Source organism: Megalops cyprinoides, chromosome 5 (genome assembly GCF_013368585.1).
Source record: "Megalops cyprinoides isolate fMegCyp1 chromosome 5, fMegCyp1.pri, whole genome shotgun sequence".
Classification (NCBI taxonomy): domain Eukaryota; kingdom Metazoa; phylum Chordata; class Actinopteri; order Elopiformes; family Megalopidae; genus Megalops; species Megalops cyprinoides.
Genome location: NC_050587.1, coordinates 24,451,238 through 24,469,690, shown reverse-complemented (window position 1 = coordinate 24,469,690; position 18,453 = coordinate 24,451,238). Strand labels below are relative to the sequence as shown.

General features: G+C 40.1%; 1 protein-coding gene across 1 annotated transcript; it reads left to right on the top strand.

Annotated features, from left to right (window-relative positions):
- Positions 1 to 6,637: 6,637 nt before the first annotated feature.
- On the top strand, positions 6,638 to 17,886 carry LOC118777708 (nuclear receptor subfamily 5 group A member 2-like). Its single transcript, XM_036528819.1, has 6 exons — positions 6,638 to 6,751; positions 6,911 to 7,052; positions 7,832 to 8,475; positions 15,442 to 15,561; positions 15,782 to 15,929; positions 17,633 to 17,886. Exons 1-6 carry the CDS (start codon positions 6,650 to 6,652, stop codon positions 17,884 to 17,886), a joined length of 1,410 nt encoding a protein of 469 aa, XP_036384712.1. The 5' UTR covers positions 6,638 to 6,649.
- Positions 17,887 to 18,453: the final 567 nt, after the last annotated feature.

Sequence of the window (18,453 nt, the reverse complement as noted above, 5' to 3'; positions counted from 1 at the left end):
TTCAGGGACACGAACTAAGAACGGCAATGTAGTGGAGCCTGTGGGGTGGGGGGCGCGTTACTTCTGTAAATATTAGTCTTTTGTCCACGTTTCCTCTGGAACCTTATAAAGTCTTTCTGAGTTTTGCTTTGACCGCAAATGTAGGCTATGTTGCAGTAGGTTGCATAAATTAGTATTGTTTGTGATTGAAATATTTATGGAAAGAGACAATGTGAAGGAGTTGGCTTGTCATCATCCTCGCCGTCATTAAAAAACGCTAAGAAAAAAAAACACACAGTTCGGCAGTGTGTACAATTGTTTTCCCTACATGCAGTCTATTTCTTGACATATTCGAGAAATAGACTGAAAGGTGTGTAAATCGTAAATAGTAAATTGTAAACCTGCAAAAAATGAATGATTGAATGAACAGAGAAAGTAATAGAATTGGTTTATTTGTTTCACAAAACAAAATTCATTGTTAGATTTAAAGCTAAGGATAAAGAGATTGTAATGTGGAAAATGCAATGTTAAGCTGCAATATACCTTTATAAAATGACAAATGACATAGTGACATAGCTGTTATTACAAACTTATTACAATGTAACTCTGATGTAACTCCCATGTATCTACATCATGTTACAAACTAACTGTGGAAACTGTGGCTGTATGAGTATTTTAACTACACAAGTTGTCAGAATAACACTACCTGGATCAGTTTACTTTGTGTTAAAGGAAAAAAATGTATATCCTCACATTATTACTGAGGATATATTATTATATTATTATTGTGGAAGTAAAATTACGTGAAAGGACATTGTAAGAGGGTGACCTAAGAATGAACTGTATAAATTCTAAACACCAGTGGGAGATGCTGGGCCATGGTGTATGTGTTGTATGCTAATTATTACGTAAGAAGAAGTGTGAAAAGCTGAAACTACAAGCTGCCTCCCCTGCATGGGATGACATTTGCTTAACTAGTGTACAACTGTGCAACCCAGAATTGATTAGGTTATGTCTCTGGCCTTTTGTGCATGAGCTAATATGAGGAAGTTGAGCGCAGCGCACCAGTTTTAATGTAAGCGAGTGCTCTTATATTCTGTCTGTCCTCTACACAGGACAGAGTTGGCAAACACTATACTTGTGTGTGTGTTGACTCTCCGGAGAACGACAATGAAGCTTTGCTCTCCTGAACCAGCCAAAGGTTCTGCATGAATTAATCTTTGACAATTTTTTTCTAAATTATAAATGACTAACAGACAATGTTTTGGCTGATGTCTGGCCTTACTCGGCATTCACTTGATGTAAATTCTCACCAGGTTGATCAATAAACTTGATCAACTATGATTACTCTGGGAATGAGAGGTTGAATTGTGCTTAAAGCCAGGGCCATGTAGTGTAGTAACAATTTTTCTTTATTCAACTCCTTCTCTGCAGCACAGCGACACTTGTACCTAAATGAAAATGCACACAAGACATTTGTAGTTTGCCTTTGTCAGTGTCTATAGGAATAAATCTATTGAAATGCAGGAGATTGAATGAGCTCTGGGTGATCCTGCTGCTCATGGGTCTTGTGATTACCTAAGTAATGGTAATGGTAATCCTGTGCACCCTGCATTGTCATTCCCAAAATGACCTTCTCAAGCCCAATCAGCTCATCTCCCACAGTGAAAATGTCCAAGCAAATGAGTGTTTTTTATTGATTTGATAATGGCCACAGAGTCCATTATATCTTAACATACACCAACCTTAAACTCACAACCTGCCCCATACCTTTACCATCCCTCTCATGTTTTCATCATTCCTCCACTTTAAAGCAGTGATCAGCAGTGGCAGCTCTTTCACTCTGGATTGGGCTTGACATTGTACCTGCTGTTGCAGGTAATGTGTCAGTTTGACCCTGTGTATAGAAGTCTCCTGAATGACCAAGGACAGTGTTAACTGATTTAATTAGTTAGGGATATGGGTACTTTTTGTAAGTCACTGTGGGTAAGAGCGTCTGCCAAGTGAATAAAAGTAAATGCAGGTAATATATTTTAAAGTAAATGTAAATGGTTGGTGTTTAAAGGGAGGGATAATGAAAGTATAACCTTGTGTAATTTATATTAAAAACTGAAATTTAATACTATTACTATTAAACACACACACACACACATATATATATATGTGTGTGTGTGTGTGTGTGTGTGTTTGGTATTTGGTACAAGGTGAGGAATGCTGAAGAAGACAGACATCCACACACTGTTCATTTCTTACAAATCATGTTTATTAAAACAACCTTTTTGACCGAGCAGGTCTTCATCAAGTCAGACCATGGCTAATGTACATTACAGAAGGGATGTTACAGCTCTGCTCACTACACAGTGAAGCAAGAGGTACCAAGTCTCACCCATGACAAAAGAAGGCTGGAAATCCATGAACTATCCTTCCAGTGATCAAAAAAGCAGAAAATGGAATCCTTTATTGGGCTGCCAGGGTTTGCTGCCTAGCTAAGCAATAGGTTGGTGAACTGCTGCCATACAAATACAGAATCAACAGTTAAGCCTTTTTTCAGAGTTTTCCACATAGATTACTACAATGAGTCTAAGTCCTTACAAACATTTACCAACATTTACCATGTGAAAAATGTGATTTAAATTCAAATTCCATTTCAAATTCTCAGAATTCGCATGCTACTTCAGAATTATACACAACATGTATTTTTGTTAATCAGGGGTTTACAGTGGGGTTCCCAAGAATGCCTCGTGTCAAAAACCAGGACCCGCTTGTATATCATGTATGTGTCAGTAGATTGATGTTTTTTATATTGTGATACCATTTTTGGCATCATCCTATAAGTACTATTCGCTGTTCAAGTGACCCATCTTTAAGACAGCCTCCATTCTATTTTTATGCACATAAATACAGATAAATGTATGCTATTTACTGATAATTATTGGGGAAAGAACAGGGCAATATACGTAAGTAATGGAATCTAAATGGAACTGAGGCTAAGATTGCACCTTGAAATTCACATGAATATGGGCTGTTTTCTCCCAGATGGTATTGTTCTGCATCTCTTTGTGTACCTCTCCTCCATCTCGCAGTGGATTTACATGTGTGCATGTATGTGAATGTGCTAGTTTCTGTGCATGTGTCTGTATGTGTGTCTGTAAATGTGTGTGGGTATGCGTGTGTGTGTGTGTGTGTGTGTGTGTGTGTGTTTTCTTGCAGACACATTTCATCTCTTGCAGTTATATGACATTGACACAGAAAATTATAATATTACTATAACATTATTGTCCAAGTGGAATTAGACAGGGTGCACAGTCACGACTACCCTGAAGGACATGAGCGTCGGGACGTGTTTACGACAGCTGGATAAAGCGAATTCGGCGAAGAGGCCAACCCCCATTCTCGTATGTTCCATTCGAACGTGGAGTAAATACGATTCTTACGCAGCATGCCTGCACGTGATTTAGTTGGGGAGCGAGTCCGCTGTACCTGTGTTTTCGGCTGTGCTTAGCCTACTGCAAGTGTAAGGAGAATAGACTCCTTTCAGCTAAGCATGGGAGTGGGGGTGGGGATCTTGAAGGGACATTCAAACAGACTGTGATCAATCAATTGGAGCACCCATTCTAAACTTGTGATTATTCACGTCACATGTTTTACCTGCATGAGTGAAAAATATCACGTCAGAATAGAAGTGATTCTTCTTTAAATGCTTAAATAGAAGAGCATTTGAGGAGTTATGGATCATGATGATTATAGACAGCACAACGCGGCCACTCCGCTTCCATCATCGCTGTGATGATTGTCAGGAGACTTGTTTCACAGATAAAACAATGTTTTTATATTTTCAATGGCCATATGTATAGAATTGTATGAAAACGTATTGGTCAACTAGTCTTGAGGTAATGGAGTGTATTTATTTATTTATTTATGAACTGCTTCTCAGGTTGAAAAGATGTTTAAATTTAAGGGGGGTACAAAAATGACGAAATCGTCCATTCTTAAACAGGTTTATGATACGTCATACCATTGTACGTGTACTTTTAAATTCCCTTGAATGTGTCTGCAATAAGACCGTGGTCAGATTCGAGCTTCTCTAACCACAATGTGTTAAGGGGAAAAACGAAAGCTGTCAGGATTGCTGTTTCGAAGCATTTTCCACTACTCCGTAAAGTATTTTATTGTCTTTATTACCTGGTTCACTTCGTTTATTATAGGCACTCGTAGAAACAAGACTGACTGAAGATTAGCCAACTGTCACGCCCCAAAAGCGACCATTTAGATGCAATTTTTCTATATTCATCTTCTGTTTCCATCTCCACATAATTATATTAATCCAAGAAACACAAGATAGCTCTGACCCTCCCAGGATAATCTGATACCCTGGAGGTGGAATGGACTGCGGTTTTCCGGACTGTTCCATTCATCTAAGAAACATTCATGAAAACAATGGATTCATTTTTTCTGCTATTTAAAAATACTCTCAAATTATATTCACATATAAATGTAAATCATTCTCATGTTATTTTTGACGTTTTACACGTATTATTATTATTATTATTATTATTAGTCTTTCCTTATCCATATCCACTCGTTCCTGACTGATTTCGATTAATCTTATTTAATGTTTTTTGGCGGCTGTGTTTTTACCTTTTAATGATTGATTTTGATTAAAACCAAGAGGGATTGTTACGAGGAATTTAGACTTATGTTTTGCGCTGCCAGTCAGTTTATGATTTTATATGTGCAATGCTACACGCATAAATATTCCAGAATCTTGTCACAGTAGAGAAAGAAAGTGATACTTTATAAAGCGTAATTAATGTTAGAAATTATACACTATTTTCCTTATATTTCCTATATATTTCACTATTTTCACTAGACATGGCATAGGCGATAGTTAATAAACGTATGTAATTAAAAAGAAGAGCAGAATATCGAAGTGGTCTTTCATTGTACAGAGTGCACTGTGAACACTCGTGAACATTAGCTATCAGAAAACACTCGCACCTTCGCAATTTCACCTGTGCTGCACATTTATATTGCTGTTTATTTTACTAAAACATTTGTTTATTCATTAGTCTGATTAATCTGATATCTGAGGAGGTATTTTTAGATCAGGAACTACAAGACTGCATTTGATTACAGCGCTGTGAAAACTACATCTCCAACTGGGGGCTGAGCGCTATGATTCTGCTTGCCATCCTTTAAATAATTGGGATAGGCCTATTATTAATAATATTTGTATCATTGGTAATAATTACTATTTAAAAAAAACTGACAACGACTATTACTAATAAGATAACGATGATGACAAAAATTATAACGGTCAGCCAGCGAGCTGTCTGTGGGTGATGGGTTACATCATATGCAACTATTGTAGTAGCTGTCTCTTGCAAAGTGGGTAGTCCACATTTTCATGTCGTAGATAGGCAGTCGCATCCGTCGCTCACTGGCGTTCCTCCCAATTGCATCTTAAATAAGACGGCTTCGTGTGTATGTGGGCGCACACATAGCGAATTTGAAAGTATTTGTGCTTTTCCGCCTGTGGAGGAGAAACAGCGTGCCGGAGGTGAAAGGCGCGACCCGAGACACTGCGCTCTGAACCGCTATACCTGATTTTACGAGGAGTGACGAGGATTTCTGTTTACATCAAGGAGGGTGTGAAGGGTACGACCCAGGTAATTATGCACGACTACTGTCCTTGAAACGAAGTGAAACTTTACATACTGAACTAATGTGTGTGTATATACATACATATATATATATATATATATAATTTCCTTATTTCTTTATACATTTATTGATTGGTGGGAATTGTCACAGTTGGCCTTCTATTGTCTGTAAACGAAATTATTGTAATTATTGTAGTTGAACGCCAGAGAGACGTTTCTTTAACACGTTTATTTAAGAAATGTAAATATTTAATTATGTGATCGTAAATATGTGTTCTGTTTGTCATCTGGGTTGTTTGTTGATCACGAAATCAAGAATTTTTTTATTTTTGAATTTTATGATTAAATTTTATGATTTGTAACAACTAATTCTCAAAATATTATTTTCATATTGTGTTGTTTACAGGGAATGAATGAACGTTTAAAATGACTGAAACATTTTGTTGTAATATTTTCTAATGAGTTAATGTCAAGGTGGTGTGACATGATTTCGTTTGCTTGTGGACAGTTTTGCATGCGTTTTTTTCTTCAGATATTTTAAATCTGAAATTGGCACATGATACCTTCCTTTTCTGTAGCCTAGGTGAACGATGACAATTTGATTCTGCCCTCTGTTGAAAGCTACCTTTGAGTTGAAAATAATTGGTTCAGTGCTCATTTCACAGTGAACAGTCTTATAGATCGAAAATATAGTTTACATCAGATCGTTCTCGTCTTTAATATTTTTCCTTGAACGACATCTATGTTATCGAGAGAGGATTGGGCCGAATGTGGCTGGGTGTAAATTGAAAGTCTGAGTTACTGTGGATAGACAATTTAAACTCCTAAGCTAAATTCCTAATATTATTTTTAACATTAAAAAGGCGATATCTGTAATGTTGCTTTAAAAAAGGTGTGGTGTGTTTTCCGTTATTTTAAAAAAATTGTGTGGTCTTGATTGTGCGTGCGTGTGTGTGTGTGTGTGTGTGTGTGTGTGTGTGTGTGGTACAGGTATTCCTTTGAAGGGAATGGACTTCGCGTATGATGTCGATTTGGAAGAATTGTGTCCCGTGTGTGGAGATAAAGTTTCCGGATATCACTATGGCCTGCTGACTTGTGAAAGTTGTAAGGTATTATTATTATTATTATTATTATTATTATTATTTAATATTATTATTATTATTATTTAATTGTTTATGTAGCATAATAGGGCGTTTGGGTGGCATAGTGGCTTATATTATTAGACGGTTACATGGTCGTATTATAATAAAAGCGTCTCTTTCCTTTAGGGTTTTTTCAAGAGAACCGTTCAGAATAATAAGCGGTACAGCTGCGCAGAAAACCAGGATTGCAAGATTGACAAGACGCAAAGGAAAAGATGTCCCTTTTGCAGATTTCAGAAATGCCTCACGGTCGGAATGAGATTGGAAGGTAAGAAACGAAACCTCCTTGTATTTTCACGCTTTTTCTCTCATTATTTCGCGAGCACATCACGCACATCACCGCTATAAGTACGTAATTACTGGTTTGTAAAGGGACTGCCACTGTTGACATCCTGGTTTTATCTATAGTGACACATACGTATTTCCTATTGTTTGACAACATGATGTCGTACGATCATGTTTACGTTATCGTCAGGGAATTGTGGATTTATTTTTATATATAATCAGGTTCAAAGTCTTAATGTTTTAAATATAGTGTGACGAGTTCATTAATGTAAAAACAATTAATACGTTATTGTATGTTGTTACTGTGAATGTGCATGTTTAAGTAAAATCGTTTTCATATTTAAAAATATACGTCTTCGTCGTACATTTAAATGTGAACTTCGACACGCTGTGAAAATGTTTATTAAAATCGAAAAAATCAGCAAGAGACATGGCCAAATTAATCTGTAAAATGCAATTCTTATTCATCTGTTATGAGGAAAATAATATATATTCTCAAATAATCTTATATAACCTGGCGTTGTTGCATTGTTAATGTAAGGTTCAGGGGTCATCAACCTTGAAATGACAGAGAAATCATAGTCAATTCAATGCTGTGCTGAACATTGAAGAACTGAACATTGATATCAATTCTGGTAACCTTCAAAGCATGCCCCGCATGATTTTATATCACAGGGCAGAAATAGCTGCATGTTAAAACCAGAGTTCCACAGTTTTGACAACCAGGTTTTTTCGTTTTCTGTCTCCTGCTGTCTCATCCAGCGGTCCGCGCTGACCGCATGAGGGGGGGCCGGAATAAGTTTGGTCCCATGTACAAGCGTGACCGCGCGCTGAAGCAGCAGAAGAAGGCCTTGATCCGGGCTACTGGGCTGAAGCTGGAGTCCACCCCGTCTCTGGCCCCTCAGGTCCAGCCTGAATACGCCCTCACCGCCAGCCCGCACGACCCCTGCATGCCACAGGCCGTGCCTGCCCCCGTCGCCCCCGTGGACTATGAGAGCAGTCCCTACGGCCCGCCCTTGTTGGGCGTAGCAGTGCAGGGGCAAGGGCCTTTGCCAAATCAGTACCAGTACTCCACCACCTTCCCCAGCCGGGCCATTAAGTCGGAGAACTCCGACCACTACGCCAGCTCCCCAGACTCGACGGCGGGGTACCCATTTCCGGACGCCTACCTGTTGGGGTCGCCCCAGCCGCCCTCCGTTCCCCAACTGGTGCTGGACTTCTTGCGATGCGACCTGGACGAGCTGCAGGTGCAGAGCAGGATCGTGGCCTACCTGCAGCAGGAGCAGAGCGCCCGCGGCCGCCACGACAAGCTCAACACCTTCGGCCTCATGTGCCGCATGGCTGACCAGACTCTGTTCTCCATTGTGGAGTGGGCCCGGAGCTGCGTCTTCTTCAAGGAGCTCAAGGTAGGCCGCGCTCGGGGTGTACAGACGTGAGTGTGAGTTTACACCAGTGTCCTTTACTACTGCCGTGTCACTTTACCGCTGGGCTTCTACCCGGCTCATCAGAAAAATCACCATCAAACCATATGCCATTTGTTGCATTTCTGAAAAACCAGGCTCATCCAGCCATGTGTTGAGGATTTTAGGAGGGAAACATTACATCCTATCATAGATTTAAAAAGAAAGGAATGCTTCTCTCCCAAATGCCAGGTAATGGCCCTGCAGTGCCAACTACTGGGCTCTAGATCATTAGATGTACTTGTAAGTCAGGCAATGTCAAGCCATGGTAATTTGGAAGATTGCCTTGTCCCAGCAACACACATACAGTATCTTCTATTTCACCCATCCTTATATTTACTGACGCAGTTATATCAAGTATGTCATTTCTTGCGCAATGGTATACAAACAGAGTCCTGCTAATCAACGCTGCATCCCTCATGCAGCAGTACCTCTGCCACAAAGGATTGCTAAGTTGTCGCCAGCCCTTTTTTGACACTGTCTGTCAGCTTGCTATCCACATGCATGATTTAGAGTTAATTACGCATAGTCTTCCTTAGTGTAGAACCCTACTCTCTGAAGGGTTAACTTGTGACTGTGTCTCATGGTTGTTTGTGTGCCAATAATGAAGACCATGCAAATCAAAAACTTTATTCCAAATAAATCACTTGCGCAGTTTGTGGGTACATTACATGCCAAGTATTGGGTGTGCATATGATGTCCTTCTGGTCTTCATACACGTTGTAATAACATAGGGTAGAATGACGTAGTGCGCATAGTGTCAGGGAATGAAAGGAGTGACAAAGTGGGAGTCACGTCCTCAGTCAGACTCAGTACGACTTTTGTGTGTGTGTATGTTTCTGTGCATATGTGTAGGTCTTTGTTTACTAGTGTATGTGTATGCATATGTGTGGATGTGTATGCGTGTATGTGTGTGTCTATGTGTGTGTGTGTGTGTGTGTGTGTGTGTGTGTGGGTGTATTTGTGTGTCTATTTGCATGGTTGCATATGTCTGTGAGAGTGTGTGTATATGTGTGTTTGTGTGTGAATGTGTTTTTTTGATACAGCCAGAGAGCAGTGACTCCAGCTCTCCACAGGGCTTGGCACAGCTCTTCTGGCAAAATGAAATCGCTTCATCTTAAAGTGGGGTCAGAGGAAGATGAACGTGCTTGCTGGACTCCAGCAGAGTGGATTTGCAGATGTCACAGTTCTGACTGCACTGAGAGCACCGCTGACCACATAAGACAGAAAAACTGAATGATGACTCAACAGATAAAACCAATGACTTTCACATTGAAGACATTTGACTTCTTTCTGATATATTTTCCTGTGAAACAGCGGCAGTCAACATTTCAAAACCTTGAAAAAGCTTTTTCAAGATTCCGTAATTGTTTAATCCTGGGTGAATAGTTCCCATAATAATAACGGTAATATTTACTAACAGTCTGAATTAAGCAATGTCAGAAATCTTAAAGCAAAAATCAAAAGCATACATTAGATTAAATTGTTATTTGTAACAACATTTTTAATGCATGAAATGTCAACTATTCTCTCAGTGTTTTATGTTTACTATTTCAGAGTTAATTGCCAAATGAAAGCACAGCAGAGTTCACATTTGTTTTCAGTCTGTTTTAGGTACTGTGCTAACATAGATCATTTGATGTACTGTTGTGTACAGTAAGTTAACTTAGCAGCTTTAGTATTTATGAGAACAAAACACTAATATATGCAGTTAGTTAGCTAGTTAGTTAGGGTCAAAGATAATGAGGTGTATTCACAATTAATATGTACTTCATTACTGTGTTCGTATCGATATGTACTTAAAAGATTTAGGTGGTGTACATTTCTGACACTTGTTTAAGATGTTTTATTCAGCAGTGAGAGTAAATTAAAACAGAAAAGTGACAGCTGACTCAATGGGCCAATCCAAAACATTTGCACACAGTGCTCAATGAGAAAAACAAAAAATCAGTGTGCCTGGCCATCAACATTTACGTAATATTCCTAATCATAGTGTCTGAATGAACGGAATTAGCTGGATTTTTTCTGGGATATGAAGAGGGACTCTGAGAATTACTAGGTAGGTGTGTTACGCATGTGTTAAATATGTAAGATTGTTGTTGATGTGATGATTGCACTAGTTGATATAGGCGCTGAATTAATTGTTGCTGGTCCTGTAGACTAAACATAACACACAATACCACATCAACAGCAAACACCATTATTTATTATAAATCTATTTAAACCTACCCTTTAATACAACTACTTTTACTCCCATGCCTACAGCAGTTACTTCTGCCGAGTTTTCTATTCATGGTATTAATTCTGATATGATGTACACCCCACTAAGACTGCTTCTATTATTGTTCTGCGTTACTAAACTGCAGTGTATAGTGCTGTCAGGTGCAGAAACTCTCCTCAGCCTATGTCTCTGTAGTTTTTGATTTGATCCTGTGGATGCTGCAGTACTCCGCTATGGGGCTGTGCTGATAAGCTAGGGCCATTGTGTTTGTGAGGGTGCGGGTGAGCCGACACGCCCGCTCGATGCAGGTACATCAGTCATCCCCACCCACGTATCTGACTGTCTGACAGATCGTGGGGGAGGGTTGTAAACAGAGTCACCGACAGCTCCCCTCCTCACCTGTCCCCGTCGAAGTGGCCCTTGGTTCACCCCGAGCTACACACTGCCCCACCCCAACACCTTACCTCCATGTGTGCACCTGTCACTGCCTGTCCCTATGCTCCCATGCCCAACACCTAACAGGCCAGCGTTCTCCTGCTACAAGATTATCACTGAGGCCCGATGGTGTTCTTGACTTTTGTTTCCTTTAACTTCTTGTAAACACTTCTTGTAAACACTTTTTTTCTGTTTATTTACAGCCAGGAAAGCAAACTGACCTAAAGTGTGTACCAGTTAAAGGAAAAAAGTCCTTTATTGGGATGCTGTGAGCCAAGAAAATGTACCATTATTGCAACAGAAAACATGACTGATTTTTATGGTAAATGCCTGTAAATACATTTGCACCATACGTACCCAAACAAATTACCCACAAATAAATATCTGCACTGTAACTGACCAGAGCAGAGGCCAGCCACCTCGTCGTCATTAAAAGGAGGCCTTGATTTTTATAGCAAGATGGCAGCTAAGTATGCAGTCTAGACGTTTGTGTGTGCGTAACCATGTGTGTTTGTTGTAACCAGACTTGGAGAGGCAGTGATGCTTGGCCCCACCCGCCCCATCTCTCCCCCCCCCCCCCCCCTCATTTCACTTGTTGATAGGGGCTTTCCTGCTCTTTGTCTCAGTGCCAGACAGTATATTGCACTCCATGCTGTGATGCAGTGAATTGATAATCCTGGCCCAGGAAGTGACTCTGCAGGTATATTTACCTGGAGCAGACACACAAGCCTCTGGCAGCAACATACAATGGGAGTGTAGATCTAGGCCTGATGAGTCTGACTGATATTTATTATTTATTTATACACACATACACACACATATGTATATTCGACCTGTTTTGTTCTTAAATGTAAGTAAAAAATGTGAACAGCTATAGAAGAACAGAATTTTGGACCGTATACTTGCTTACCTTGAGTTACAGAGGAAGTGAAATTATGAAAAAAAAATGTTGGTGAATTGAAAATGCAAATATACATGTAGATACAGTATATTTTTAAACTGATGTCTGAGTTAAGTAAGAAGCATGCAGTGTTTAGACTGATTGTCCTGGTTCACTGACACCTGACTCCAATGATCCTGTGTCCTGTAGGATGTTTATGACCTCATCTTATGAACTCAACTCAATATTTCGTGAGATTAGGTCATGGGAGGTGTTGGCGCAACAGAACAATACATGCATGTTTTGCCACAGATACAAATATGTTGACAAGATATTTAGTTCTTCATACTCGACAATGACAGTTCTGGATCTTCCATCATTGAAGTGTTCTTATTTATTCATTCATAATGAACATTCTTGAAAGAGTCTGCTCTAAAACATTACATCTACAGCATTGACATAACAAACCTCTACTATATATTCATTAAAACCACCAAGTTATCCTAAAGGAAAGTGCTGTTAAAACCTTTTCAGATTAATCTGATTTTGTTGTAGAATGAATTGACTTTTTAGCTCTTTTCAATAAACTTGATGATGACAGTTTTGATTGAATCCAGGAGTAGGTCTTCAATCTAAAAATGCACTTTGACCTTAACACTGAATAATGACACTAAGGGAGTGTTAGATTTACTTATTTACACAGCATGTTTTGTTCCAAATGTCATAATGTGGTTTTAAGTAAAGAAACATGACACTCCCTTAAATCTGCAATTAAAAGTTAAGGATGAGGCACATTGCAGATAGATTGAATCAAGGCCAGAGCCATTTGTTAGTGAAGTGTTCTCGACAGCTAGTGAGAGTCTCTTAGTCATCATCACTCATGGAAGCAGAAGGTTTTGGCATTGACCTCCAAGCTGAGTGGAGTGGAGCAGGCAGGCCACTGAAAGAGAGGGAAAAAAAACTGTTTTGCAGAGTATAATCTTCTCTCTAAAAGAGCAGCACATCTGAAAAGCACCATGCCCAAGATCCAAGAGGGGCCATTAATGGCACCATGTCCATGACTGCCCCACAGCCCTCTAGCCGAAGAAAAGCATGAGTGAAATATCTAAAATAATATACACAAAACTCGGGGATGCTATGAAGAGTGACAATGTACTGTCTCCCTTATGATTGATTTATGCTTCTTGCAGTAATCCCGGCCGTAACTGTTGCACAGATGAAATGATGTAATTCTGACCAGGGACGTGCTACCTGTCACGGACCTCCTGGATTTTGTAATGATGCAGAGGGCTACACAGACAACCTGAAGTTGTCTGCTTTGTTTATTGATTGACGATGAATATTGTCATGGCTGGAAGACAGATTGGGCAACAGAAACTAACTGTTTTGGCAGATGGTAGATACAGCCACATACTGTCCTGTGAAAATGCAATAAGCATGAAGGGTCTTGAGCTAGTGAATGGCGCTACCATGTCCACATACGTGTTCACCTTCATATGCAGATTTGAAGCGTAAACCAGCCTTTAGGCTAGCAACACTCTGCAAACCTGCGTCTTCAAGCATACTGCAATGCTGACACAATTCACCGTTCATCCGCATCACTGGCACTTTCCGTTAGGATCAAGCTGCTGTCACAATGATGCTTTTCAGTTCTATTGTTGAGTAAGATACTCTGGTGACCCTGTGGTTAATTTCTGTGTTCTGCACTTGTCATAACTCTATATATATATGCACTTTTTATGTGTGACTAAAGTTTTATTTTTTCAACACACAATTGTGTGTGACAAATAATGACAGCTCATGCAAATCGGAAACATTGCATAAATGTTATAAAATATCCTTTCCTAAAATACAAAATTTGCAACCAAAATTCTGAAATATGAAATCATAGCCCTATCCAGACCAGTGGGTGGCTGTGCACTGTTTAGCCCTGTAGCGGCGAAGTCTACATGAAGAATTTTCTGAAGGGTACAAATGCAGTACATGGTGTAATCCAGACCTCCAAAATAGTCCAAAATAAAAAGATGGAAAGCTGAGTACTGAGTACTGAGTACTGAGTGGACTTTTAGTTTGGAATGATCATTGAGACATTGACAAGTTTTGCACCTTGTCATTCTGCCAGGCAACCTTTCATTTTCAAGTCAGAATCCGTTGAAAGTAATTTCTGCCTGTAAACCTCAAATCAGACTTACAAGAGGTAAATACTGGCAAAGGATTCTGCATAGGAATACCAGCATAATCTTCACAGCTCATGTGATTTTAGAGATTCTATTCATATTCAGAATTTGAATGAATGCAGGAAGTAGTGAGTTGAATGGGAAGAGTTCTGTGGCAGTACACTCAAAGGCAAGAAAAGGTGCCTCAAAACGGCCTGATCACCATGCGAGGAACGAGACATTGTGAGGAATACGTCATGGTTTTGTGTGCCATGGCAATGTAGACTTGTGACAAAAGAAAGGTACTTTACACATGCAGGTCACTTTGGTGACGCATTTCCCCTGGCCACAGACAGGAAGATATGTTCATTGTCTCTGCAACGTATTTTGAGAATATTATTATCTTTGGATGTCACTGCTCAGGGTCATGTCAGATGATGAGATGGTCTGAAAGATGACGATGTTGCTAAGCAACATCACAGGACAGACGGTTTTAAATCAGTGTTCTTTTTAATTTCACATTTCATTTTTTTCAGCATTTAGGAAATAATATGACAATATTTAAAATATGGTAAATGTTAAGTCCCTGCTCAGGTTTTATCCTGAATTCTAATGGACCAAATCCTACTGTATAAAACAGACTTTATTTTACATCATGTTTGTACTTGGGGACATAGCGGGCTTATATGCAATCTTACACTAAGGCATGCATTCAGTGTAAACACGAATGTGCATGTTCCCCTAATTTTAACTGATGAATTAAAGAATAGTGAAGAAAGAGGTAGTGTTGGAATCATAAATTGTGACTCCTTCTTAAACATGTCATTCCACATCAATGTCAAAGGCTTGGTTAGACAGAAGAGAAATCTAAATCCCACAATGAAGTCTCAGCCTCTGTATGCAAAAAGACACTTCCTGTATTTGAAAGAAAGCCTTGTAGGGAAACAGTCACATCTGTTAATTATAATTGAATACTGCCCATACATAATTATATATAGGAACAATAGCAGAATGTTCTGTTCTGTCCCTTGTACGTATATTCATTTATAAATGTGTATCTTTTATACCTTCATTTTCACTTGACTTCATTTGTCTTGCTCTGTGCCTGTAAGATGGGCTGTGTGAGCTATTTGTTTGTTTGTTTGTGTGTGTGTGTGTGTGTGTGCACGCGTTTGCATGTGTGTATGTGTGTGTGTCTAAATGAACCTGACACTCTCTAGGTAGCAGATCAGATGAAGCTGCTGCATAACTGCTGGAGTGAGCTGCTGGTACTGGATCACATCTCCAGGCAAGTACAGCACGGCAAGGAGGACAGTGTACTGCTGGTGACCGGGCAGGAGGTGAGTCCATTACACAGAACACACACACACACACACACACACACACACACACACACGCACGCACGCACGCACGCACGCGCACACACACACACACACACACACACACACACACACACACACACAAATGCTCACAGTTATACACAAACAGACACACACATACTGCATATGTCTTTGTGTGCAATTACATGTGTGTGTAATAATCCCATGGTTGCTTTGATAGATTGAAATCACTTCCATCGCTGCCCAGGCAGGGGCAACACTGAGCAGCCTGGCCCAGAAAAGTCAGGAGCTTGTTGCAAAACTGCAGACCCTGCAGGTGGACCGGGGGGAGATCGCCTGTTTCAAGTTCCTCATTCTCTTCAATCCTGGTGAGTGAACTTCCTGCCACAGTCTTTACTGTAGAGTCAGATTATACCACTTCTGGAACCAGGTTGGTTCATTATACCCCTTTTTTACTGCAGAATCAGATCCATATTTGCTAAATAAAACAGACCCACTCTTGCCAAAATAAAAACAGCATATTTGTCCACTGTCTTGCTCTTGTCTTAACTGCTAACATTCTTGTAGTTTACCCATCTATTTTTCTACCGCCATACTAGAAGTGAACCATTCTATTCCTCTCATGCTGTTTTTATAAAAACTAAACCAAGTGATGAAAATCCTAAAACATATAATCATACATCAAAATAAAACCAAAACTTTACCAATGCAGTTTAGAGCTCAGACATAAATGAGCTGATAATGAATGTGTGTAGTTCTGAAGGCATATGCCCATTTTTATTCAATTATTTACTTAAGAGGCAATACCTCTTGTTTGAATCAGTTTTTTCAGTTTTTTGCTTCAAGCCAATAAAAGGGTTTAATTAGAAATTAGAGCTGTCTCAAAAGGCAACATTTACCACACAACTCATTCTATAAGCACACTAAACAGAGCTTTAATGGATTGACCTATCATTCATTCTCCTGACGAACATCCGTGCCGTACATACTCTGTGAGGAGAGAAAAAAAAGAGCTTTTATTGCCCACATTCACTTAAGCGATAGCAATTTAGCACAGGACTGCTGCGAACAAAAGATTCTTCAAATAATGAGTGCACTTGAGGTCCCAGGAATACTGTGCAGCATGTTTGTGTGTGTGCTGAAGCGCTTGTTCTATTCTGTCCCCTCTCTCTCTCCTACTCTCTCTCTCTCTCTCTCTCTCTGTCTCTGTCTTATACTGTCTTTCTCTCTCTCCACAAACAAGGAATGTCTGTCATTTGCCACCCCCCACCTCCTCCCCTTCTTCTTTCTCTTGGTCTCATCTCTCAATCAATTGAGTCAGATTTATCAGGGCAATTTGCTTTCACCCTGACGTGGCGATGAAAAGATTACTCAAAATATTTAATTAATTTGTGAATGACTCCCTGCACACTGCCTAACCAATCCTGAAAAGGAGCCTATCAGTGGAAGCGGGCTATTGTCCCAAGGCAGCCTCATATATATTGCTTGCCACAACCTCATGTCGACCGGCAGAGTGTGCATACTGCCACACACACACACACACACACACACGCACACACACGTACCATACTCACATACACATACACATTGAAGGCATATACACACACACAGAAATCCAACAAACCCAGGAAAACATATTGTGTCTATCCTGACATTTTGATGTTTTCCGGAAATTCCTTATTTTAATCTTTTTACGTTTACTGTCAGGGCCCAGGTCTTGCAGTATTGCTCAAGCAAAGCCAATTTTGGCTAAAGCCCCTGTTTAGTGACTGGTGGGAGAACTAGATCATGTGCGCAAAGCAAACTGTAATGTCCGTGTCACGCAAAGACCAGGTGCTGCAGAGTGTTCTAACATTGATGAAGTTGTTTTTTTCCAGATCATAATTGCCCATCTGTATCCTGTGTATGTTGTTTGAATTACACATTGTGTCCGCCTACACCACTTTCAAGTTTGGACAGTAGTTTTCAGAGCCAGATTGCATCAAAACCTTTTTGTAGATGAAACATATTTTGTCCTTGTTGTGTTTTCCCTGCCCTTTCTCTCTCCTTGTCTGTCTCTCACTGGTTATAGATGTGAAGCTGCTGGAGAACCAGCAGTTTGTGGAGAGCGTTCAGGAGCAGGTGAACGCCGCCCTGCTGGAGTACACGCTCTGCAGCTACCCGCAGTTCCTGGACAAGTTCGGCCAGCTGCTGCTGCGGCTGCCGGAGCTGCGCGCCCTCAGCATGCAGGCGGAGGATTACCTGTGCTACAAACACCTGAGTGGGGAGGTGCCCTGCAACAACCTGCTCATCGAGATGCTGCACGCCAAGCGAGCCTGCCTATGAGGCGGAGGCCCTCTATGCCCCGCCCCCTCCTCACGTTAAACGCTACTCCTTACCACCCAAACCTCCAATCCAGCGGGTGGACTCTTCCCACGGTTTGGAGAGCCAGTCCACACTGTAGTAGGTGTAATGTGTTTTACACAGAGGGTGAGTGAACCTGTTCACTTGTCTTTCATCTCTACTTGTATTTTTATGACAATACTTTTTCCCAGAACTGTACAAGTTATGAGGATGTCTTGTCCTTGCACACACACACACACACACACACACACACACACACACACACACACGCACACAGACACACACATACACGCAGGCTATTCTGTCCCTCAATCCCATAAACACATGTTAAAGAATAGGGAATATTTCTCAATTTCCAATGTTAATATCACTACTATTGTATTTCTATATATAAAATAACTTTTACATCTGTAATTATTATATGCATACAAATTGTTTATGAATCAAACTATGCATTTCCTTTAAATGTGTTATAATAATGTTACCATACAGACATTCTACTGAATCCTATTTTTTATCATAGGAAGTAAGATATAGTTAAAGAAATGT